At 44.3% G+C, this 25000-nt stretch overlaps 1 protein-coding gene across 1 annotated transcript in view; it reads left to right on the top strand.

The window, feature by feature from the left end:
- The window catches only part of rabgap1 (RAB GTPase activating protein 1), a gene marked incomplete at its 3' end in the record, with an annotated part of 141795 nt that overhangs the window by 24442 nt on the left and 92353 nt on the right, over window positions 1–25000 (top strand). Inside the window, 8 exon segments of the mRNA XM_083793641.1 lie at window positions 4608–4821; window positions 5510–5684; window positions 12036–12196; window positions 15286–15396; window positions 18986–19052; window positions 20099–20201; window positions 23369–23538; window positions 24410–24578. Of these exon segments, the coding sequence (XP_083649767.1) occupies window positions 4608–4821; window positions 5510–5684; window positions 12036–12196; window positions 15286–15396; window positions 18986–19052; window positions 20099–20201; window positions 23369–23538; window positions 24410–24578 (1170 nt within the window).

Below are 25000 nucleotides of genomic sequence, written 5' to 3'. Positions count from 1 at the left end.
TTGTAAACAAGCTACGATGGATGAGCTGTCAAAGTGCTAGTCGCTAAACCACGTTAGCGACCATGTTTACAATATGAAAACTGTCACTTAGAGTCTTAGACAATGTAGGTTACACACGCTGGAATTAAACATGGAACCTGCAGGCAGCATTAGGTGAGTAATTAATTGTATATGTGTTGGACGTTTGTGGTTGTGCTAGAGATAAACGGACAGGTGCTGCCAGTGGGATATACTGCTGCTTAACGACGACACTGTCTGTGACTAGGCGTACTAGTGTAGCTTTGCATCAGTTGCATCTGCCCCCCCGCTGTGCGCACCAAACTACATGGGCAGGTGCTCCCTTGAGTACTAGCTCAAAATAATAGTGTGCACCCCTGTATATATTCAAAGATTTGAGGCATTCTTTTAAAATAGCAGACCTACAAGCTCGTAGCGCGCCACTCGGTGTCGCGCTATGAGCTTGTAGATCTGCTATTTTTCAATAGCTAAAGCATAACATAATGCTTAAAACACCAAAAGGGGTTCCCGCCCAAAATGGGTTAAGGTTTATTTTTGGGCTTTCGTGAAAAGAAACTAGCTAGCTACTAGCCAGCACCTCAAAGGCCCTAAAAACAAGGCTCCAGACCTCCTATAACAAACTGGTCAGGCTCCTACTTGGCCTCACCCCCCGAACCCACCTCACCCCTGCCCACTTTGACAGGCTGGAATGGCTTAGGGTCGATGACAGAGTACAGCATCTTGCAATGGGTCTGGTCCACAAGATTTGATACACCACCAAGATACCCATGTACCTGTCTAAATACTTCCTTAATGTTAACGAAGTCCACACCCACAACACCAGAGGGAGTGCAACACACCATGTACAACCCAGATTTTCGCTCCTATGCCACCAAAATGTGGAACGCCCTACCAACAGTCATTAAGACATGTGAATCCCTTGACTCCTTCAAAACCGCTCTCAAAGGGCACCTACGGACGGCTGCAATTCGAAACTGGCCCCCGTAAAATCTGAATCCCCCCCACCACTGAATTCTTTGTTTTGATTAGGTGTGCGGTGATGCTCTTTTGAAGCACGGCTAGAAGGCTGTTTCAACCAATCAGATTGCTTCCTCGAAACGACCTGTAATTGTATAATATCTAATATAATCCTGGACACTACACTTCCTCTGCCTCTGGGGGGGGGGGGCAACCTGGACATCATGCTTCCTTCTATGCATGAGGAGTCCAAGCTGCTTTTTCTCACCTAGCCTCGTTTTTATTTCCAGGGAGACAAAAAAATTCTGGGACCGAGTCCACTTCAATTCGCCATAGAGTAGCGCAAAAGTCGATCACTCTGCTGACACGCGCGCACACACACACACACACACACACACACACACACACACACACACACACACACACACACACACACACACACACACACACACACACACACACACACACACACACACACACACACACACACTAAGGCTGTCCCAAAACATTCAAGGTTCGAATGTTCGCTCGTTAGGGTTGGCACTCAAATCTTAATTAATGGTTTGAAGTTGAACCATTCGTTTTTTTTTTTTTTTTTTTTTTTTTTATAAAAATTAAAAAAAAAAAATCCTTTTTTATTAACTCGAAAATATATCTCGGTGAGAATGTGATATGAGCATGTAAAAAAAAGTAAGTTTCTAGTGCAATCCTGTCAGAAGTTATGTCTATCTCCTTGTGCTGTCCCTCTCCAAAATCCCCTGTGTGCACATTCATTTGGTGATGGGCCTGCACTCCCTGCAGCCAATCAGCAACAAACACACACACACACACACACACACACACACACACACACACACACACACACAATCGCACAATTTGAGAAAAAGGTTAGTTCTCTCTCTCTCTCGCTGCGCTGTGGTGGAGCGGGGAGTGCAGGCACGGCTTTCCGCATGGCTCACAAACGCGATGTGCCTACCGGTAGATTATTCTCGTGAGTTGTGGACTCGTGTAGGCAAATTGATTTTGAGATGTTTCCTCAGTGTGGACGTGGTGCAAAACTGCAACTGGTACAAGTTGCAACAGCCAGGGAACTATAGCGTCGCATTTATTGCACTTGCGTGCTCAGCCTGAGCCTCAGAGTCAGAGTAATTTCCCTCTCTGTTAACCACACTTTGGAGATCTCTTCGACATATTGTCCCACTCGCTCCGCGGCGGTCGCTGAATGCACAACAGTGGGCGTATCCTCCCCGACCACACTCAGTCATGTAGGTGGGGTGACGTCACCCCAGGCTCTGCTTGCATGCATGCACATTGCACAGACACAGCAGAGCAAAATGACGACTGATGAGAACCGTTTGGGGAACCGTTAATAAAAAAACGATGGAACCGGCTCCGGATCCGCAATGTCGGAACCGCGTCTGAAATGGACCCGGTTCCGAATCCCAACCCTGCGCTGCCCTCGACAGAACCGAAAGTGCTATATACTTCTCCAGTACAGCAGTGCAGAACCGAGAGAGTGACACATTCTTGCGCGGGGAGACGCGATGTGTGCTCTGATAGAGACGGTTATCATCATCATACTATAATTCTAACAATGTCTGTGTGTGTGTGTGTGTGTGTGTGTGTGTGTGTCTGTCAGAAACACTGTCATAGCTCCACACTGCCTGCACCAAATCACTCCCACTTTTCACACATAATTTACCATAATAATATGGAGGGCGTAACGAAGCCCTTTTTTCGATTTGACACATTAATGATTAATAATGAATTTATTAGTGAATTAAAAACGCACCGGGTGCAGTACCCCCCTGTCAGGGCTGATGTCACTCCTACCTAGTGGTGACGTCATCCCACCCTTTTATAAGGCATTTCGCCAGCACAAGTTCCCCGTCCGATTATCATTTCATTAATAGTCTGTTGAGAATCTAAAACTAAGCCTTGCAACTTAATAACTTAACTTGCCCATTTAGCCAAAGATATCGCCAAAGACCTAATCATCCTATTACACCGGCAGGTCAGCACTTTCCGCTCCTGTGACGAAGAAAGCCTCTACCATCCTTACACCCCCGCTGCCACAGGGCGGCAAAACTCCTCTCCCCGGAAATCACGTGTCACCAGTGTCACAAGTGAATTGCATTTTGGGACGGTCACTGATTAATACTGGGACACAGTTTTCCGCGCAACATCTGTTTCGACACCACACTGTCCGCTCCCTCCTCACCACCTCCTTCGCCGTGCCGTACACATGAGCTACATGCACGCAGCTATACTTTCGCAACGCACGTGTGTGTGTGTGCGTGTGCGTGTCTCGCTACCTTCGCAACGCACGCACGTGTGTGTGTGTGTGTGTGTGTGTGTGTGTGTGTGTGTCTCGCTACCTTCGCAACGCACGCACGTGTGTGTGTGTGTGTGTGTGTGTGTGTGTGTGTGTGTAACTCAGAGACGGCGTATACAATTGACCCATTTACACTCTCACATTCAACAGACATACAAATGCCATTCAATGGGGGGCTCCACAGGCATCTTCACCTTTCAAATGTCTCCACGTATATTTGTTACATCTGTGTGTATACAAATATATTATACAAGTTAAAATGAAGAGCAATTAAATATATTTATGGGGGGAAATTGTCCATACAAGGACTAGTGTTTTTAATTAATTAGAAACAAATGGTCCGAATGTTCACTCGGAAATGTCTGCCGAAGTTCGAGTCCTAAAATAAGGGCTAGGGTACAGCCTTAACACACACACACACTCCTCTCTGTCGCTCTAATTAATTAGTCTCATGTCGCGCAGCTGCGTCTAGATTCTTCCTGCTGGGAGCTGCCTATGCCATAGAAAGCATAGGTGGACCCCCCCACCTGACAGGGGGGAGTTTCCTCGGCCGGACGTAGCGCGTGGAAGTAACACGTTATTCTGACCAGTTCCTTTCCCCTCCATCAGGCGCCCCCAGCCCAGGTTGACCAGGGGGAAGGTTTTATAGGGTGTCTTTATTGTGATGTCACTCTTCTGTATCTACTGTACCTCTTCTATGCCCTGTTGTATTCTGGAACTGTCAACTGTCTCTGGCACCCATGTTGTTCTCGTCGACTAAAACTAAGACGAAAAATGTTCGTCGACTACCTTTTTCCACTGACAAAAACGAAATAGAAACTACATGAAAACCAAGCTATGATGACTAAAACTAAATATATTGACGATTTCGTCAACAAATAAAAACTAGACTAAAAGGCGTGATCAATGCTCTTTGGCCACTCAGAATAGCCAAATGGCATTGATCACGCCTCCAGGTCTTAAGTTAAGTAATAAGACCTGGTACTTAAGACACGCAAAATACAGCCCTAAGACTATGAGTCGGTCTGTGTAAGCTTGCCACCATTGGTGTGTGAATGTGGGAAGTGAGGACGCTGGTGTCGACTGTTCGCCGCTTCACCTCCCAATGTATGAATGAATGAACCATTGTAAAGTGCTTTGAGCACTTGGAAAAGCGCTATAAAAATGCAATTCATTATTATCATTAAGACATTCCAGGTGACTAAAATGTGACTAAAACTAAATGAAAAGAGACTATATGACTAGAACTCAAATCAAAAAAACAACACCGTCTGGCTCTCTCTCCCCCACTTTGCAGCCGACGAGTCCTCGTCAGAAGGCAGCCCCGGGTCTCCCTTCCCGGACGAGGACAGCGTGGTGTTCAGCCAGCTGACGTACCTGGGCTGTGCCTCCGTCAACGCCCCTCGCAGCGAGGTGGAGGCCCTGCGCATGATGAGCATCCTCCGAGGGCAGTGCCAAGTGCCCCTGGACGTCACGCTGTCTGTGCCAGGCGTGTCTGAAGGCACCGTCAGGTAGGGGGGGGGGGGACCTGCATTGCTAACTGAATGTCAGGGTGCGTTCAGAGGACCCAAAAGGCAGGATTCACAGTTCAGGATGTTTATTAAACAATAACTTAAACTTCCCATAAAATGGGGGAGGCAAAATAAGTACACAGTATAGACACTCTGACATGAAATGACGATCTGACATTAAAGGGACTGAACAAACTGGGGTATATAAATAGACAAAGACTAACTAGACACAGGTGAACTCAAAATACAATCAAACACAGGATAGGCTAACAGGACAAAGAGGACACAGGTGAAAACACTGACACATCACAAGGTAGGTGAGACAAGGTAGGGAACAGCAACTAGGCAAACAGGAAACACTAGGGACCATACTACAAAATAAGATACACAAAACCAACAGGGTAACATAAAACCAAACAGAACAACACATGGCAAAATACTGAACATAAAACAACCACATAACCATTAAGGTCAAGCCACATATTAGTCCAGTGGTTTGGACCTAAGTCAATGCTCAAATACAAAGGCAGAGGAACGAGGCGTGACACCGAAAGTCTCACTAGACAAGCCCATTCTAGACAGGAACCCCTTTTGGTGTTTATAGCATTATGTTCTACTTTAGCTTTTTTTATTTTTAACTAAAATTTGCTGCCAAAGACAACACTTTGCCTCTGAATTCCCTCCCCAGGCTGCTGGACCCCGCTACCAGCACGGAGATCGCCAACTACCCCATCTATAAGATCCTGTTCTGTGTGCGCGGCCACGACGGAACGCCCGAGAGTGACTGCTTCGCCTTCACCGAGAGCCACTTCAACGCCGAGATCTTCAGGATCCACGCTTTCCGTTGCCAAATCCAAGAGGCGGTAAGGATTGAATTCGTTTTTATTCTGTTCAGGACGGGAAGAAGCCCTTTTTAGAGTTTTAACCCATTTTGGGGCGGAGCCCCTTTTGGTGTTTTTAACATTGATATACTTTAGCTATTTGAAAAATGCGGGGCAAATCTTTGAATATATGTTATTTCAGAGCGAACGTTTTTAACTCAAATCGTTGCTTCTGGAGGGTCCCTTGAACTACATATTTTCAGATGGGAGTCGACGGCCAATTACATATAATATTGGGGGTCCTTGACATGAAAATGTTTGAGAACATGGGTTTTTCAGAAAACTGTCAGAATTCAGAAGACATTTTGTAGAATAGTTCCCAGGTCTAAATGGGTTATGTGTTCAGGAGTTTTAAGCATTATGTTCTACTTTAGCTTTTGGAAGAATAGCAGATCTACAAGCTCATGGCTCACACCTCGTAGATGTGCCATTTTTGAAAAATCGTGAAAATGTGATGCAAACCTTTGAATATTATATTTGAATATTTTCAAAGATGTAATATTTTCAATTGAATATTATACGTTTTTAACTCAAATCTTTGCTTCTGGGAGGTCCCTGGGACATGTTTTCAGACGGGGGTCGGCGCCGCGGCCAAATTCAGATAATTCTGAGGGTCTTTGCCATGCACGTTTAGACCAATACCCGCGGTCATCATGTGGGCATACCTAACAATGGATGCCAAAACAAATTGGGAAAATTCTCATTTTTATGTGTTTACATAAAAATGTTATTACTTCTATTCAAGAGACTATGACTAAAACCAAAACTCATCATTTGCTGCCAAAAACAACACGGCTGTTGGCACATCTGCAGGTGATTGCAATGTGTTCACTAGGCCTCATATGACTTATGATGGCTTCACATCAAACACACACACACACACACACACACACACACACACACACACACACACACACACACACACACACACACACACACTACAGTTAACAATGTGGCTGCCGTTCCGGTAGTGAACAATAGGGGGAGCAATAGCTCTTCATTACAGTCCTCGGCCACAGCAGGAATAACAAGCTGCCCATGAAAGCCAACAACTCGCACAACTCACCTTGACCTCATGCGTTCTCCACAGCATGGCACTAAGCACGCAAAGCTGCGTGCTTAGTGTGTTTGCCCCGATGGTTCTCCTGTGTTCATGTCTAGGTCTGCACCGCCACCTCACTTTAAAACAAAAAATCAAGTCTTATTTTTTCATCACTTAATCCTTTAACCGGCAGAAATGCTGAGGAAGTGGAGAAGAAGGAGTCCACTTGACGAGAATGTCCACTTCAGCACCGGTGAAATGTTTTCAGGTCCTTTCACCTGTGTTTTCAGGTCAAGAACCCCCAACAGTCAGACACACCATGAGTCAAAACCATAACCTAACAGGAAAACCACGGGTGATTTTTAACCCGCAGCACGGGTGATTTCTAACCCGCAGCGGGTGAAAATATTCAAAATCTTGTCGCATCTTTTTCAAACTTTAGTTTTCTTCGAAATCAGCAGACCTTGGCGGTGGTTACCACCAGATTACATGAACTGTTTGCGGTAGCTTTGTTTTCCCAGCACCCCGTTCTCTGAGTGATAAATCAAAGCAGTCTCTACTGTACGTCCTTGGTTGTGCAAGACCTCCCAGGGTCCCTGACTGACGTTGGCAGTATTTGTGAAGATGATGTCGGAGGAGCCCCTGGGGTTCGCTGTACCCCACCTAGCTTCTAGATCTAGAGTTGGGCCATTTTCAGGAAGGCTCCAATGAGCTGGACTCGTCCATAACATGGTTCCCAGTCCCAGTGGTGTGCAAAGTAACTAAGTACATGCACTTAAGTACTGTACTTAAGTACAATTTTTAGGTATTTGTACTTTCCAATGTCCAATACTTTCTACTCCACTACATCTCGGATCCAAATATTGTACTTTTTACTCCACTACAATTATTTGAAAACTTTGATTTACTAATTCCTTTGTAGATTTTGATTTTATCATTACGAAACACTTCAGCCCTATGTACATTTAAGGCATTTGAAAATAGCCGATCTGCAACCTCTCAATGCGTCGCAATGCGACACATTGTGTGCTTGTAGATCTGCTATTTTCAAAAGATTTTGATACATTGGAAAACTTGAAATGATACATTCGGCACAATGAGTACTTCTACTTTTGGTACTTTAAGTACATTTTGATGTCAATAATGTTACTCGAGTACATTTTGAATTACGGACTTTTAACAGAGTAGTTCAATATTGCAGTATTGATACTTTTTACTTAAGTAAAACAATTGTGGGAAAGGCCTGCATCAATGAGACACAATGTGACAGCAAAAGGAAGTTTCTTAATGTCTGTTAACTCGCGAGTGATTCGTTCATGAGAGCCGATACTTTGCCGTGACCGTGAACGAACCCGTTCACACACACACGCACACACACACGCACACGCACACACAATGGATAGTTTGCATACGTAGCCTAATGATCGTCGCTGCTGATGAGCTGATTGAGCTCAGCTGAGAAATGTTTCTTCTGAGAATCTGAATGAATATAGCCTAACGAGATGCAAATATGCGACAGTAGGCTAGTTCTGGGGTAGAATTCTCCCCGAACGCAGTTGGTGTGCTATTTATGCTAACACAACTGGAGTGGTTAGTCTGTCCGTTAGTCTGTTGAAAACGTTCGCTCTGAAAGAATGTATATTCAAAGATTCTCACCTCTACATCCACTTTATGGTAGAGGTTTGGGTTGTGTTGTAGTTACTACATCGAGACTGCGGATGAGAATTAGCTTTTTTTTGTGTGCAAAATCCGGTGCATACATGTAATTAATGTATATGCATTGTCTAAACAAACAAATAAATTAATAAGTAGAAATTTATATCGCAAAAAAATGCTCTGCTCCATGACATATACATTTATTTGGTTATTAAAATGAACAATTTCCCTGTATAACCCGCCATACACGGCATTTATTCCATCCTATCTACACGCTAAATACGCTAAACCCGCTATTTGTTTTATATGTTTAATTCGCCGTTTTGTAACGTCTTAATTGAAAAACCGGCTTTGTCGCGGACAAAGTGACGAGGCCGACGCGTTATGATGACGTAACCAACCAACCGCCGGCTTGCAAGGGCTTATGGGAAACTGAGTCCAATGCAACGTGAACGAGGGGGTAGGGACAATCTTAGCTCGCTTTGCTCTTTGTCTGGGAGCCTGGATCACGGAAGTAATAACAAACCGTGGGACTATGTTCAGCCGGATTTGTCACCATAAGGAGGTAGAATTACGACACTTTGACGACTCAAAGGTAACTGTAAACACCGGCGCTCAACGCAACATGTTATTAGAGGCGTTAAGAATAATCTTGAGATCCGAGAGAACAATATGTAAGTTCCATGAAATGGAGGGCCGGAAGTTATGCGGGAACCATTACTGAGTGACAAGAAACTTGACAGCCCATCCGTCCAAACGGAAAAGTCTTATTGCATTAACTAGTTCAGACCGTACGACGTGTGGGCACGTCATAACTAATCCAACCGACGGATTGCTACACACGTTTTTTAATTTTTTAGTTGGCCTCTCCTTCTGCACCGTACACCTTGCTCTTTCGCGCATGCGCGTTGTCGTTCACTTCCCTGTTCGCCGTTCACAGAGAGAGGCTCGGCGCGCGTAATCTAAGGAGCTCTCCGTGGTATTGACCAGATGGATATTGTGGAATGTCTGTGACCAATAACCAAGGCAGGACAGGGAATTGCAGCAGTTTAACAGGTTTTTTATTTCACCACAACTGAAATGTTACAGGAGGTCGGAAGAGAAACCCCCACGTAGGTCTCCTTGACAAATTATATTCCACAAAATGTCTGTTCTGCTCCACAGGTGTTTCCTCGGCCTGGGGGAGGATGAGAACAGTGTATTAGATTTCTGCTCGGTTTATACAGTCTCTCCCTGGAGGGCTCGATTCAATACGCTATGACATGACGGAGTTCCCTTTCTTCGGGTGACGTCATCAGTCTCTATCTTTAACTGTAGCAGGTCTTCTCTCCCGATAGCGGGGGGGGGGGGTCAGCTCAGCTAGAGCGTATATCTTCAGGCCGCTCTCGGCAAATCAAATGAGCCACTGTATTCCCAGACAGTGCTCAGGATAATGTTAATAATAATCAAAGGTTTCTTTCCCACCTTATTTTGTTGAGTATTCCGCGTCACCGTGGCGGGGCTGTGCTCCTCCCGCTGCGAGATGCGGGAAAATGGGACTCCTGTTCCCGCGTTTAGTCAGTACAGTCCAATTGTCTCCGTCCCTCGGACGTTTCCTGGACCGTTCCTAAAAGCCTGGGGTGAGAGGAGAGTGACAGTCAACACATGCAGGAATAGACACATATATGAATGGGTGGCGGAGGAAGTGTGTGTGTCTTCTTACCCCCCGACGGTATTCGCTGTGCGTGCCTCTGTGAGCGTGTGTGAACCAGCCGCTGCCAGACTCAGAACTGAACTTCCCTCTTATACTGCGGGTGGAGTAGTCGCGGCTGTGGCTGATTGGTGATTTGGGTGTGGTCGTTCCATCATCTCAATCTGGCGGAGGAGGAGTTTTGGCACGTAGACATGTCCTACTACGAGGCCGAGGGCGGGCCTAGCTGCCCGAGGCGTCTTCTGTCTGACAGCGTGTCTGGTTGCCCTGGCAACGCACTTACCATCGCGGGGTGTCGCTAGCGAGACCCCACAATATACTCTTCATTTCTGACTTCAACAACATGCCTCTCGTTCAAAATATGAAGCGAGCGATCATCAGCCACTTTTATCGTAATCTTAGCCAGAAAACCCCAGATCACAGAAAATCTACTGAATGTTAAAAGTTCATGTTTTTTGGGTGCAATTGAGATTAGAAAACCTAAAAAAAACAAGAACAATTCCAAAACCTTTTTTTTAATGTCACAATCCCTTTAACGTTTCCGAGTCCAACCGAGAACAAAGCAGGGGCATTGTGCAAGGACGACAAGGGACGGGCTGTTTTTGTTTTGGTCTCTTAATAGAAAGCAAAAGAAGAATATTGTCATTTATCGATAACAGCAGTTTTCCCCGACACCGTTTTACAGTCACTTGCCCCCCCCAGCTCTGATGTAACTCAGGCTCTAAGTGTGTGTGTGTGTGTGTGTGTGTGCGTGTTCGCGTGCGTGCGAGAAATAGAGTATTAGTGAGTAATAGTGTAAAAGAGTTCGCTGTACAATGCAATTTCACAACACACACTCTCTCTCTCTCTCTACTACTGCCAATAGAAACGGTATGTCTTCACTCACACTCTCCAGCCTGTTATCCTTATACTGTAAGTCGGAGCCTTCAGTGTCATTTTGATTACATTTGTGAGGAACTGCTGACTTCTTCTGTGACTTCCGGATTCCCAAACATCTCATATATGCACGTGTATTATTCTGGTGCTAAACTGATTGTATACAGTAGCTGCACTGCAAAGATTTGAAAGGTGTTTTGGAGGGAACTTGTTTTTATTGTTGGCGTGTGTGTGTGTGTGTGTGTGTGTGTGTGTGTGTGTGTGTGTGTGTGTGTGTGTGTGTGTGTGTGTGTGTGTGTGTGTGTGTGTGTGTGTGTGTGTGTGTGTGTGTGTGTGTGTGTGTGTGTGTGTGTGTGTGTGTGCGCGCGCACGTGCGCGTGCATGCGTGTGCATAGTGTCTTGTAGAAGTGATTATACTATTGCAAAACTGCAAAACATGTTGAAGTGCTTATTTATGAAAATGACATAGAGAAGAATATTTATTTAAGAATAAGAGCTTAAAAGTATACTACTTTGTTTCCATTGATCCAACGCAGGTTCCAAGCAATTCAAAGATTCTTTAGAATAAAACATGCTCTGAAAAGAAACGCGGCCTTCTCAAAGTCTTTTCATGTCGTTCTCAAAGTCTTTCCATGTCAAGGACCTCCAAAAATAATGTAATTGTCCGCCGACCCCCATCTGAAAATATGTTGTTCCAGGGACCCCCGAGAAGCAAAGATTTGAGTTAAAAACGTTCGCTCTGAAAGAATGTATATTCAAAGATCTGTGCAAGATTTTTACGTTTGTTTAAAATGAAATAGCAGATCTACAAGCTCACAACGCTTCGCGTTGTGGGCTTGTAGATCGGCTAAGTGAAAAAAACAGTCATTACGACCCCATCAAGACCCACCAAAATACATTTTGTTGGACTAAATCAACTGTAGATTTAGTCGACTAAAATCTCGGGTGACTAAAATGCGACCAAAACTAAGTGAAAACTATTCAAGAGACTATGACTCAAACAAAAATCCAAAATTGCTGCCAAAAACAACACTGCTTGTCACAAGCGTTCCTTTGTCTCCCTCTACAGGTCAGCAGGATACTGTACAGCTTTGCCACCGCGTTCCGGCGCTCCGCTAAGAAGACCCTGATGCCGTCTCAGCTGGCGGCGCCCCTCACCCCGGACAGTGACCTGTTCACCTTCACTGTCAGCCTCGAGGTCCGAGAGGACGATGGGAAGGGCACTTTCAGGTGACACACAGACACGCACGCACGCACGCACGCACGCACGCAGGCACACACGCACGCATGCACACACACACACGCACGCATGCACACACGCTAACCCTGTTAGACCTGAGGCTGATTCTACAAATGCCTTCTAAACCAGTAGTTCTCAAAGTTTTTGTGTGCCAGGAGTCAGGACCCTCCGATATTATTTTATTTTACAAAGGAACTGGTTGGAATAACGTATTCCTTCCACGCGCTACTTCCAACCAGGGAAACTCCCCCCTGTCAGGTGTAAAGGAGCAACTTGGACACTCGGGCATGAAGGAAGCATGAGTTCAAGTCCGTTGCTCTCCCCTTGTCCCCCATATATGGGGACTAGGTTGGTGGAGGGTGTGTAGAGCCCAGGATCACATTAGATGATTGACACAGGGGTGAAAAATGGGTTACAAAATCGTGGGATAAAAAAAATATATAAAAAAAAATATTATCTAGAATGGGTCAAAGAGCTGGAGAGACACGGAGACCCCTGTCTCTCTCTAAACCCTCTACATATAATCATACTAATCAATAATAAATAATCAACAATAATCATTATCAGAATATAGTGATTCAACCTTTTAACAAAATACTTTTTGTTTTAATGAAAACATATCACTTATATATACCTTTAAGTATGGTCTTCTTACTGTACTACTGTACAAAATGTACTGGAGATCAAATGTAAAACAAGGCAGTAAAGTAAACACAGATTACAGGACAAAAACAAAGAAAAAGTAAATAAGCAAAAAAGGGACAATATCTTTCGCCGTGCTCTGTCCCGTACACGTGTCTTTTAGACTTAAGTTAAATTCTACAAATGTCTTCAAAATGTCTTCAAAAGTCTCTGAAAAAACCTCATGTTTCTGGTGTCAGTCGTTCTCAAACATTATCAAGGACCCCCAAAAATATATGTATTTGGCCACCATCTGAAAAAATTATTGTGATCATTCCAGGGACCTCCCAGAGGCAAAAATGTGAGTTCAAAAAACGCTCATGATCTGCTATTAGATCATTATGTTGTACTCTGCTATTTTTCAATAGCTATAGAGGACAACATAATGCTTAAAACATCAAAAGCGGTTCCCGTCCTGAATGGCCCTCTATACTAACCTTAGCGAAACAGATTTCAGTTACAACTGTCAACTCTCAGATGTTTTTTTTTCTGTCTTCAGCAAATCTCTTCACCAAAGAATAGCCGATCTACAAACTCAAAAACACGTTGCAACGCCAATCGTTTTGAGCTTTCCTTCCAGAATATGCATCCTGGGGTTCAAGTGCAGGTTAAATGAATAAATAATAAAGACAGGCAGATAAGAAATCTCCTTTAGCCATTAGAGAGAGAGAGAGAGAGAGAGAGAGAGAGAGAGAGAGAGAGAGAGAGAGAGAGAGAGAGAGGAGAGAGAGAGAGAGAGAGAGAGAGAGAGAGAGAGAGAGAGAGGAGAGAGAGAGAGAGAGAGAGAGAGAGAGAGAGAGAGAGAGAGAGAGAGAGAGAGAGAGAGAGAGAGAGAGAGAGAGAGAGAGAGAGAGAGAGAGAGAGAGAGAGAGAGAGAGAGAGAGAGAGAGAGAGCTCTGCAACCCATCTCTCTATATTTAGATCCCCCTCCTGTGTTACTCAACAACTTCCACCAGTTCAACCACATGAGCCAAAATCCTCGGCTTGTTTTGGGAAAACAACCACAAACAAAAGAAAACACACGATGGGGGGGATTATTTTTAGCAAAATGCACATTTCCTGCTCATTAGTTATTAGTTGATTATTATTTCAAGCGAGCAGCAGAGACGCACTGTAGCATGATGAGAAACATTTTGTTCCTGTTAAGGAATAAGATGTGCTAACAGAATTGCGTAAACATAATACACTTGAAGGAAGGGGGAACAAATGAACTGACTTTTGGCTCAGCCCATTTAGACCTGAGAAATTAGTTTTCTGAAAAACCCTGATGTTTCAGTGGATGATCAGTGGATCTCAAACAACATGTCAAGGACCCCCATAATTATCAGAATTTGTCCGCCGAAATATATTGTTCCAGGAACCCCCCCCCCCCCCCCCCCCAGAAGCAAAGATTCTAGTTAAAAAAATAACAGATTTACAAGCTCGTAGCTCGGCACTCGGTGCCACGCTATGATCTTGTAGATCTGCTATTTTTCCAATAGCTAAAGTATAACATAATGCTTAAGGTTAAATCAATCAAGTCAATAGATTGTATAATGTATTGACTATTACTATAATATTGTTTGTTTATTTATTAATTTATATAAACATATTTTCTTTCTTGAGTGTTCATATTTCATATTCATAGAGGGTGATATTTTCCAAAGGCAAATAGCCTGCTGTATTACATTTAAGGCATGTTCTACATTTCAGTCATGTTTGTTAATTTCATGATGAGCTAGAAAAAGTGCCCCTCGGGGACACAGGTCCTCCACCAAGCCAGGTCAGGCTGTGGCCTCCTGGTGGCGCTATAATAGGCCAATTTGAAAAGGGTGCCATTTCTTCATATGAAATGAGATGATGAGATGATTTGAGGCATTTGGTTCAGAAAATGTGTTTTGCAAATATCTCACCTGTTTGTGGCGCTATAACGGGCCAATGTGAAAAGGGTGGGGTATATTCCTCAGCCTAGTAGGAAAGTGTGTGAAAGATTATTACAACATACACAATGCCCAAAATAAATGAAAATAAATAAAAAATGAATCACACCCGCGTGAACTGAGCGGTGCAGGCTGCCCAACTGCCAGCAGTGTTGCAGCTGTTCGTACTCCAAACCAGACAGACAGACGACAGACATACGTCCATACAGACAGACGTGGCCAGCCATTGAAACGGTTAGGCCCAGCTCAAAAATACAAACGACAAAAAAAGAAAAATCCTCTTCACTAAAGACATAGCGGAATTAGCAGATCTACAAGTTCACATTGTTACTTGAATGTGTGTGGGGATGTGAGCACTACTATTATTATAATAGTAGTAAAATACAGTAAAAATAATAATAATTGTATTTATTTTTATTCTCACTGTTGAGTGTCTTACAAAATGGCTTATGAGAAACGTGTCTTCTTTTTGCTTTTAGTGCCGTGGCCAAAGACAAAGACAAGCAGAGTTTCAAGCTGCGTGCGGGCATGGGCAAGAAACTTGTCATCTACGTTCAGCAGACCTCCAACAAAGAACTGGCCATTGAGAGGTAATGTATCCCACCCCCTACATTCAGACATTAGGCTACTGTACATACAGTGGTTTTCAACCTTTTTCATGTCAAGGCCCATTATTTGTTCGGCATTTGAGCCACGGACGGGACGAGATTTAGCCCCTCTGACCCAATAATGTAAGATTGTATTGAAGTTGGTACCATTAGGAGAGGATAACGGGAAAGACAATGAATTATTCTACATTCTCTAATTGTGTACATTATTGTTAAACTAGATGTTTAACAATAATGTAACTCTTGAGAGCTTAAAATGAAGGTTTCATTTTACGCTCACTGGTGGTTTCATTTTACGCTCACTGGTGGTCCCCGGACCACTGGTTGAAATCCACTGCTATAGACCAATTCAGAAACAGGTCTCATGGTCGCAGCAAACGTATTTCCTGTAGGCAGAGCCGAACAAGGAAAACAACCGCACACTGTCTTCAAATGCAGTGACCACCATTTATTTACAGGGAAATAGCAACGTTTCGGCCTATGCAGCCTTCATCAGGCTAACTTTGTAGGCAGACTACAACTTTGTCTGTAGGCAGAGCCGACATAGCTGTGGTGTATACCCGCACCTCTTCTACTACATTGAATGGTAGAGTGACTGATGTCAGTCTGCCTCAAACGTTACTCTTTTACCTGCTTTTTACTAACACTACCTTTACAAAGATGCTCCAGAACATCGGGATGAACCTGTGTAGTCTATGGCTGCTCCAACAGTAGTGGCAACCAGTGGCGTGCACAGATAGACACTAGGGGGTGCTAGAGCCCTTTTCCCTCTGGACAAAATGAACGTGCCCTTTTGAATTTGTATTTATTTATTTATTTGTACAGTGTACACTGTACAGTATGTGGACCATGGTGACATTGATCAATTCTTGATAAAAAAGCTTCTAATATATTATTTATGTCCCAAAATCTATAAATCTCACACTAATAAGGCAACCGGCCGGTTCCACGCGCTGCACGAGGTGCCCTTTTTTCACTAGAGCATACTTTAAATGCTTAGTATGAGGTATAAAGTAAAAAGTTAGTAAAAAGCAGGTAAAAAGAGTAACGTTTGAGGCAGACTGACATCAGTCACTGTACCATTCAATGTAGTAGAAGAGCTGACTGTTTACACCACAGATAACGTCGTCTCCGCCTACAGGAAATACGTTTGCTGCGACCATGAGACCCGTTTCTGAATGTGTCTATACAACACAAACATGCACGCATCCTATTGCAATCCGAGTGCACTGCATATGTATCTATTTTTGAAAGAATGGGCATTTCATTTCATTCAGTTATAATATATTGTTTTGGCAAAGGTTACGTCAGTGAAGAGAGACTGGTAGTAGGAAAGAAAGAAGTCCGCACTAGCATAACATGAGCCAGGAAGGCTCCACTGTTTTTGTACGCTGCAGTTTTAAGGCCATAGATCAATGTGGACTGTGGAGTAATGAACAGTTGGCAGTTTACACTTTGCAGTACATTAAACAGTGATGACTTTACGAGTTCTTAAACACGGAGCCCGCCAGGATCAATTCATCTATTTATCGCGCATTGCCAAGGTTTTTTCCCCTTTCAACCCTTATTTTGAAGAGCCAAATATCTGTAACCGGGTGTTGCGATGACGTAATGCTGTGTGTGGTGTCTTGACCGGTTATTGTTCTCTCGCTCGGTGGTGAAAAAACCTGACCGCGAGAGTATCACAGCGCCACCTGTCGGCCGTTGAAAAAAACCTTGTTTTCACCAGAAACGACATTCATTGCTCCGATTTGGAGATACAGGCCATTGAAAGCAGCACATAGAGTGCAAGTGGCCACTGTCACACTTTACACTGGGATGCTAACGAGACACGGCTATCGATGCGATCTGATCAAAACATGGATTAAAGAATATAAAGCCTAGAAAACGTAGGCTAAATTTAATCTACGCTTTCTACACTTCTGTCGGGCTCCGCGTTAAGACGGTTAATGATGTTATAGGCCTAGTTTGGATTAGGAATATTACACACATCCTCTGGATATTTTGTTAGTTACTCTCCTAGTTTATTCTTATTGTACCGCTTTGACAGTAGTAACGGCGGGGGCAGCAATACAACGGTGTTCCTGTTGTGAAATCCTAATGAAAGAAAATGCTAAAACAGACATAAGTGATGTTCTGAAAATCTATGTTTCGATTTGGGTTCTAAAAGAACAAGAGGATGAGGTCCATACGGTTCAGCTCCTGCGTTGTTACTTTTTCTCATCTCCCGGCTTGTCTCCCTTCATGTAGTTTAGACCCGAGGACCATTCTACAATATGTCTTCTTTCTTCTAAATCATGACAGTTTTCAGGAAAAACTCATGTTTCTATGTCAGTGGTACAAGTGCCGCGCTACGAGCTTGTAGATCTGCTATTTTTCAATAGCTAACATAATGCTTCAAACACCAAAAGGGGCTCCCGCCCCCGGACGGGTCATACCAAAGACTATACATAATATGGGACCCAATGCCTCCCTGCCTGCATGGCACTGATCAGCATCAAAGGGTTGGATTGGGGGTGGTCAAAGCAACTAGTCAAAGTGCGGCACGGCTGCGGGCTCACCGCTCCAAGGGATATAACGTTGTGTGTCAAACCGCAAAACTTTGACTTTGAGAAGCGTCGGCCTGACAAGAAATCCAGACATCCATAATAACAAAGGCACCGCTGGCTCACTTTCCAGTGTAAAGCAGGTATAAAGCCTGTTGAAGTTGAAGGCCTTTCCTTCCATATATACAGTACAGGTACAGTACGTACGGCTAGTGTCTTGTCAGTCAGGGTTTAAGTGTTCCGGTGCTTGTCGCAGCTCTAGGTGATTGATGCGAGGGCCTGAGAGGCAGTAATGAAGTCTGTTGGTGGTTTGTTATTACTTTAGGAAAGGTCCGGAACAGGTCAGGATAGGAGATGGAACGCTGTGTTTAATCCATTTTGGGCGGGAACCACCTTTCGGTGTTCTAAGCATATTACGTTATACTTTAGCTATTGAAGAAATATCGGATCCACAAGCTCATAGCGCGGCACCGAGTGCCGCTCTACGGGCAAATGTTGGGTTCCTTGACATGACATTTTGAGCACCGCTGATATAGAAACATAGGTATTTCAGAAAACTGTCGTGATTTAGAAGATTATTTTTTTAATTTCGACGTCGGGCCTAAATGGGTTAATGTTCTGCATGTTCTGGACTGTGTTAAAAAAGGATGAGGTCCAGGAAGCTATTGGTGGTAATGTATTATGTATTAGGCACCGGTCTCACTTTTATCAAAAGAGATTTATTATGTCGTGTTTTTTGTTCTCTTCATCCTCTCTGTCTTTTTTTTTTATTGCCTTTCTTTTTGAGTGAGCTCTCTATATTCAACCTTTCTTCTCTCTCCTGTGTGTGTGTGTGTGTGTGTGTGTGTGTGTGTGTGTGTGTGTGTGTGTGTGTGTGTGTGTGTGTGTGTGTGTGTGTGTGTGTGTGTGTGTGTGTGTGTGTGTGTGTGTGTGTGTGTGTGTGTGTGTGTGTGTGTGTGTGTGTGTGTGTGTGTGTGTGTGTGTGCGCGTGTGCTTGCGTGTGCGTGCGCGTGTCTGCCCTCCAGGTGTTTTGGTCTCCTGTTAAGTCCAGGGAAAAATGTGAAGAACAGCGACATGCACCTGCTAGATCTGGTGGGTGACTGTGTGTGTGTGTCGGTGTGTGTCGGTGTCCCTGTATACCAGTACTGAACCTCTCGTGACATTTTTCAAATCAGCCTCTTGACCTGTGAATGTGATGCATTTCTTTGCCCACATTGGGCTGTATTTTGCGTGTCTTAAGTACCATGTCTTATTACTTAACTTAAGACCTGGAGGCGTGGACAATGCTCTTTGGCCACTCAGAATAGCCAAATGGCATTGATCACGCCTCCAGGTCTTAAGTTAAGTAATAAGACCTGGTCCTTAAGACACGCAAAATACAGCCCATTGTCTCTACGTGGTTCATTCCCGCCATCTTCCCTTTTTGGATGAATGAGAAGGACTATGCAGTATGCATAGAAGAGACAATGTGGGCAAAATAACAGCTTCAATGGCGACAATTTCAGGCTATACTGCCTATGTTTAAAGTTGCCGTTGAACAGCCAGTGCACCGACCGCTGAGTTGCTTGTCGTGAAAATCCACTTTAAAGTGGCCGCAGACGAGCTTACCGTAACTTTGTCCGGGGCTGCCATAGCCGCGAAGGCGTGTTTTGTTTAATCCACGTTAATCGGCGATTGATTTACCATCGAGTTAGCATGTTAGCCTATTGCTCACAGGGATTGCTTTATCATTACCTAATTGTTTTAAACTTTGGCCACATTTAATATGGCCGAAACGTATAGGGTTGAAGTGGTTACTGTGTGTTTTTCAATCAAAATAAAAATCGCCAAAGTAACTAGTAACTAACGTTTTCAAATAATTGTAGTGGAGTAAAAGTACAAATTTTGCCTCAGATGTAGTGGAGTAGAAGTAAAAGTACTGGAAATTGTAAATACTCAAGTAAAGTACAAATACCTCAAAAGTGTACTTAAGTACAGTATTAAGTAAACATACTTAATTACTTTCCACCACTGTTTTGTGTGTGTGTGTGTGTGTGTGTGTGTGTGTGTGTGTGTGTGTGTGTGTGTGTGTGTGTGTGTGTGTGTGTGTGTGTGTGTGTGTGGAACTCATGTTTGACCGTTGGGCCGTTCCTCTCCAGGAGTCGATGGGGAAGAGCTCTGACGGGAAGTGTTACATCATCACAGGAAGTTGGAACCCCAACACGCCTCAGTTCCAGGCTGTGAACGAGGAGACGCCTAAAGGTGACACTATTCTTTTCCAGACCACACACGGAAAGTAATTTATACTTCTGCAGTGCGACGCTCTCGTTCACCAAAAAATAACAAATCTACAAGCTAACCACGCGTCGCTATACTGCACCGCAATGCAACCCAGCAAGCACGGTCAGGACCGCTAAAAGGGTTTCTTCCGCGGATTCGGGTTCTTGGAAACGCCCCCCAGCCACTGCGTTAGTTTTACTGAGGTTAGGTTTAGTTATAGTTTACTGAGGTTAGGTTTAGGTATAGTTTTACTGAGGTTAGGGTTAGGTTTAGGTGTAGGTATAGTTTTACTGAGGTTAGGGTTAGGTTTAGGTTTAGGTATATTTTTACTGAGGTTAAGGTTAGGGTTAGGTTTAGGTATAGTTTTACTGAGGTTAGGTTTAGGTATAGTTTACTGAGGTTAGGTTTAGGTATAGTTTTACTGAGGTTAGGGTTAGGTTTAGGTGTAGGTATAGTTTTACTGAGGTTAGGGTTAGGTGTAGGTTTAGTTTTACTGAGGTTAGGTTTAGGTATAGTTTACTGAGGTTAGGTTTAGGTATAGTTTTACTGAGGTTAAGCTTAGGGTTAGGTTTAGATATAGTTTTACTCAGGTTAGGGTTAGGTTTAGGTATAGTTTTACTGAGGTTAGGGTTAGGGTTAGGGTTAGGTTTAGGTATAGTTTTACTGAGGTTAAGGTTAGGTTTAGGTGTAGGCTGTCAATCACAGCGACTGGCCAGTCACAGCGCACCATTTACTCAAACCTGAGGCAGAAACCATATTAGCGTCAGGACCTGGACGAATTAGTGACGTCACCGATTGGGCCCAGATCAAGTCAAACCAAGACTATAGTCACATCTGGCCCAGAATATCACCTGATTTCAACCAACATACATTTTACTCACTAAGACGGACGTCCCCGGATGAATCAGAGAGAGTCCGGTCGAGGCCAGATCGAGTCATATCATCATCATATCATAACTAGTCAGACCTGGCCCAGAATAAGCTATATTATTTAACCCATTCTGGGCGGGAACCCCTTTTGTTGTTAGCATTGTGTTATGCTTTAGATGTACAAGCTCGTTACGAGCTTGTAGGTCTGCTATTTTTGAAAAATCGAAGAACGACTGACATAGAAACATAGCTTTTTCAGAAAACTGTCATTTTCAAACAGACATCTGATCTCAGGTCAAAATGGGTTAAACTGGTGGAGACGTCCTGGAAATGACGTAAAGATAATCCCCACATGGGCTGTGATCTGGCCTAGTCCTGAACGTCACTGGAGGACGTCATCGTAACATTATCATGCCGTTATTTGGCTCGCTGGGAAGGCATTGTTTGCTTATAGATGGGTTGTGTTCTGAGCACTCATGTTCCATTTCCTTCATTCTAACGGATTCCATTTCCAGTGGTGGTGAGTGGCCTAAAACAGCTCCCTTTAGTTTCCTCTGTGATGCAGTTATGTCCAAGTATTGTCTCCGTTCGGTGTCCAAATACAAAAAAGAACAAACTATGGCCTACGAAGTTTACAAACCATCCACGCACCGCACGGATATACAATATTTACTGTATAGTTAATACTTAAAGGTATATTCAGCGATTTCACTTAATTCAAATATCACTTATATATTTTTTGTTTTGTTGCGATAACCCTCCCTACTACAGCGTGTGCTGACCATATAAGGAGTTCCTCCTTGTTAACCCAGGGGTTAACTGGGGACAAAAAAAAACCTTAGGTTTCATTTTTAGCTAGGTGGCCCAGCCTTCAACCAATAGGGATAGAGAGGGGCCTTCCGCCAATCATGACCGAGCGGGGGGGCGGGCCTTGTTGTGTGTGCTGTTGGCCTGTTGCGTTTCCCCCCCTCCACTGTACTGCGTGCATGTGCACATCTTGTTACAGCGGCGGACCGGGTTTTTTTTTCCAAAATCACCCAAATCACTAAATGCTCCTTTAAAACCCCCACAGTGGGTTAAAGAATGTGAATAGAGGTGACCATGGTCCTCTTTGTCTTCCCCCCGTATAGATAGGTTCATGTACATGACGACGGCGGTGGACCTGGTGACCTGGTGAATCTGAATAGAGGTGACCATGGTCCTCTTTGTCTTCCCCCCGTATAGATAGGTTCATGTACATGACGACGGCGGTGGACCTGGTGACCTGGTGAATCTGAATAGAGGTGACCATGGTCCTCTTTGTCTTCCCCCCGTATAGATAGGTTCATGTACATGACGACGGCGGTGGACCTGGTGACCTGGTGAATCTGAATAGAGGTGACCATGGTCCTCTTTGTCTTCCCCCCGTATAGATAGGTTCATGTACATGACGACGGCGGTGGACCTGGTGACCTGGTGAATCTGAATAGAGGTGACCATGGTCCTCTTTGTCTTCCCCCCGTATAGATAGGTTCATGTACATGACGACGGCGGTGGACCTGGTGACCTGGTGAATGTGAATAGAGGTGACCATGGTCCTCTTTGTCTTCCCCCGTATAGATAGGTTCATGTACATGACGACGGCGGTGGACCTGGTGACCTGGTGAATGTGAATAGAGGTGACCATGGTCCTCTTTGTCTTCCCCCCATATAGATAGGTTCATGTACATGACGACGGCGGTGGACCTGGTGACCTGGTGAATGTGAATAGAGGTGACCATGGTCCTCTTTGTCTTCCCCCCATATAGATAGGTTCATGTACATGACGACGGCGGTGGACCTGGTGACCTGGTGAATGTGAATAGAGGTGACCATGGTCCTCTTTGTCTTCCCCCCATATAGATAGGTTCATGTACATGACGACGGCGGTGAATCTGAATAGAGGTGACCATGGTCCTCTTTGTCTTCCCCCCATATAGATAGGTTCATGTACATGACGACGGCGGTGAATCTGAATAGAGGTGACCATGGTCCTCTTTGTCTTCCCCCCGTATAGATAGGTTCATGTACATGACGACGGCGGTGGACCTGGTGATCACGGAGGTTAAAGAATCTGAATAGAGGTGACCATGGTCCTCTTTGTCTTCCCCCCGTATAGATAGGTTCATGTACATGACCACGGCGGTGGACCTGGTGATCACGGAGGTGTTTTTGTCTTCCCCCGTATAGATAGGTTCATGTACATGACCACGGCGGTGGACCTGGTGATCACGGAGGTGTTTTTGTCTTCCCCCGTATAGATAGGTTCATGTACATGACCACGGCGGTGGACCTGGTGATCACGGAGGTGGAGGAGCCGGTCCGTTTCCTCCTGGAGACGCGGGTCCGGGTCTGCTCGCCCAACGACCGGCTCTACTGGCCCTTCAGCAAGCGGAGCTACACGGAGACCTTCTACCTGAAACTACGACAGGTACCCATTCTGACCTGAGATCAGATTCATACGGGGTTTCCACTGGACACACACTGGTCTGATTAACCCATTCTGGCCTGAGATCAGATTCTAAAAATGTCTCTTTGAAAATGACAGTTTTCTGAAAAAGCTATGTCCGTTGTTCTTCGACTTTTTCAAAAATAGCAGACCTACGAGCTCGTAGCGCGCCACTCGGTGGAAGTAGCAAATCTACAAGTTATCTACCCGTCGCAATGCACAGCGCTTTCGCTTGTACATCTGTGTTTTTCCCGCAGTTTAGTTGAATTATATCGATTCACAACTTTAGGACCAATACTACTATTCGGTGAATAGGCCGAAAATAAATTTTTAGCCATTTTCGGCCGAATATTTTCGGTGGCCGAATTTTCGGTGCATCCCTAGAAATAAGTAGTAAAGTGTGCCGCGTGGGATACTATTTACATTATGAAGAGAGGATATATACAAAATATATTTTTTTTTGAGCGATGGAAATAAGCGAATTAGCACAACATCCCAATGCTCCATTCAATTCAATGCAATTCAATTAAATTCTTTGAGGGCTTATGGTAGAGGAAATAGCCAATAATGCGCTTTTGCACCTGGACCTCTTTAGTGGGGACGTAACAACTACAAATAATAGGTATAAGAAAGCCTTCTAGCAAATCCTCTGAAAAGTTTTCTGAAATAAATATTTTCACGATTTTTCTAAAATAGCAGACCTACAAGCTCGTGGCGTGCTATGAGCTTGTAGATCTGCTATTTTTCAATGGCTAAATTATAACAATGTTTAAAACACCAAAAGGGGTCCCCCCCCCCCCCCCCTCCTCACTTCACAGTGAGTGTGATTATTATTTTTTGTTGTCTTTCCCAGATGGAACGTAAGGAGCGCAAGAGCCCCTCCTCGGACACGCTGTACGAAGTGTTGAGTCTGGAGAGCGAGACGGAGAGAGAGCGGAGGAGGACCACCGCCAGCCCCGGGGGCATCCTGCCCGCCGGGGCGGCCACGGCACCCTCGCCAGCCGAGGACGAGGAACAGGAAGGTGAGGAAGAACAGCGTTTGGTTTTTCCTCGACTAAAACTTTAAGACGAAGAATGTTCGTCGACTAACCTTTTTTCCACTGACGAAAGCTAAACGGAAACTAAATGAAAACTAAGCTACAGTGACTGAAACTGAGACTAAAAATATAGGCTACTGACAATTTCTTACAGATACAAACTAGACTAAAATGTTAGGAAGTGGACTAGTGGACAAGAGATTCAGTATGAGTCATTTTACACTTGGTTGCATGCTGAAAATAGATCGATAGATCGATCTACGCGTTGTGCTTGTAGTGCTTGTAGAGCTTGTAGATCGGCTATTTTCAGCAACTGTAAAAACAGTCATTACAACGGCATCAAGGCCCACCAAAACACATTTTAGTCGACTAAATCAACTGTAGATTTGGTCGAGGACTTTTTCTTT

This window comes from Protomyctophum parallelum (assembly GCF_964188405.1).
Source record: "Protomyctophum parallelum genome assembly, chromosome: 21".
Taxonomy (NCBI): domain Eukaryota; kingdom Metazoa; phylum Chordata; class Actinopteri; order Myctophiformes; family Myctophidae; genus Protomyctophum; species Protomyctophum parallelum.
This window is presented reverse-complemented; position numbering and strand designations above follow the sequence as displayed.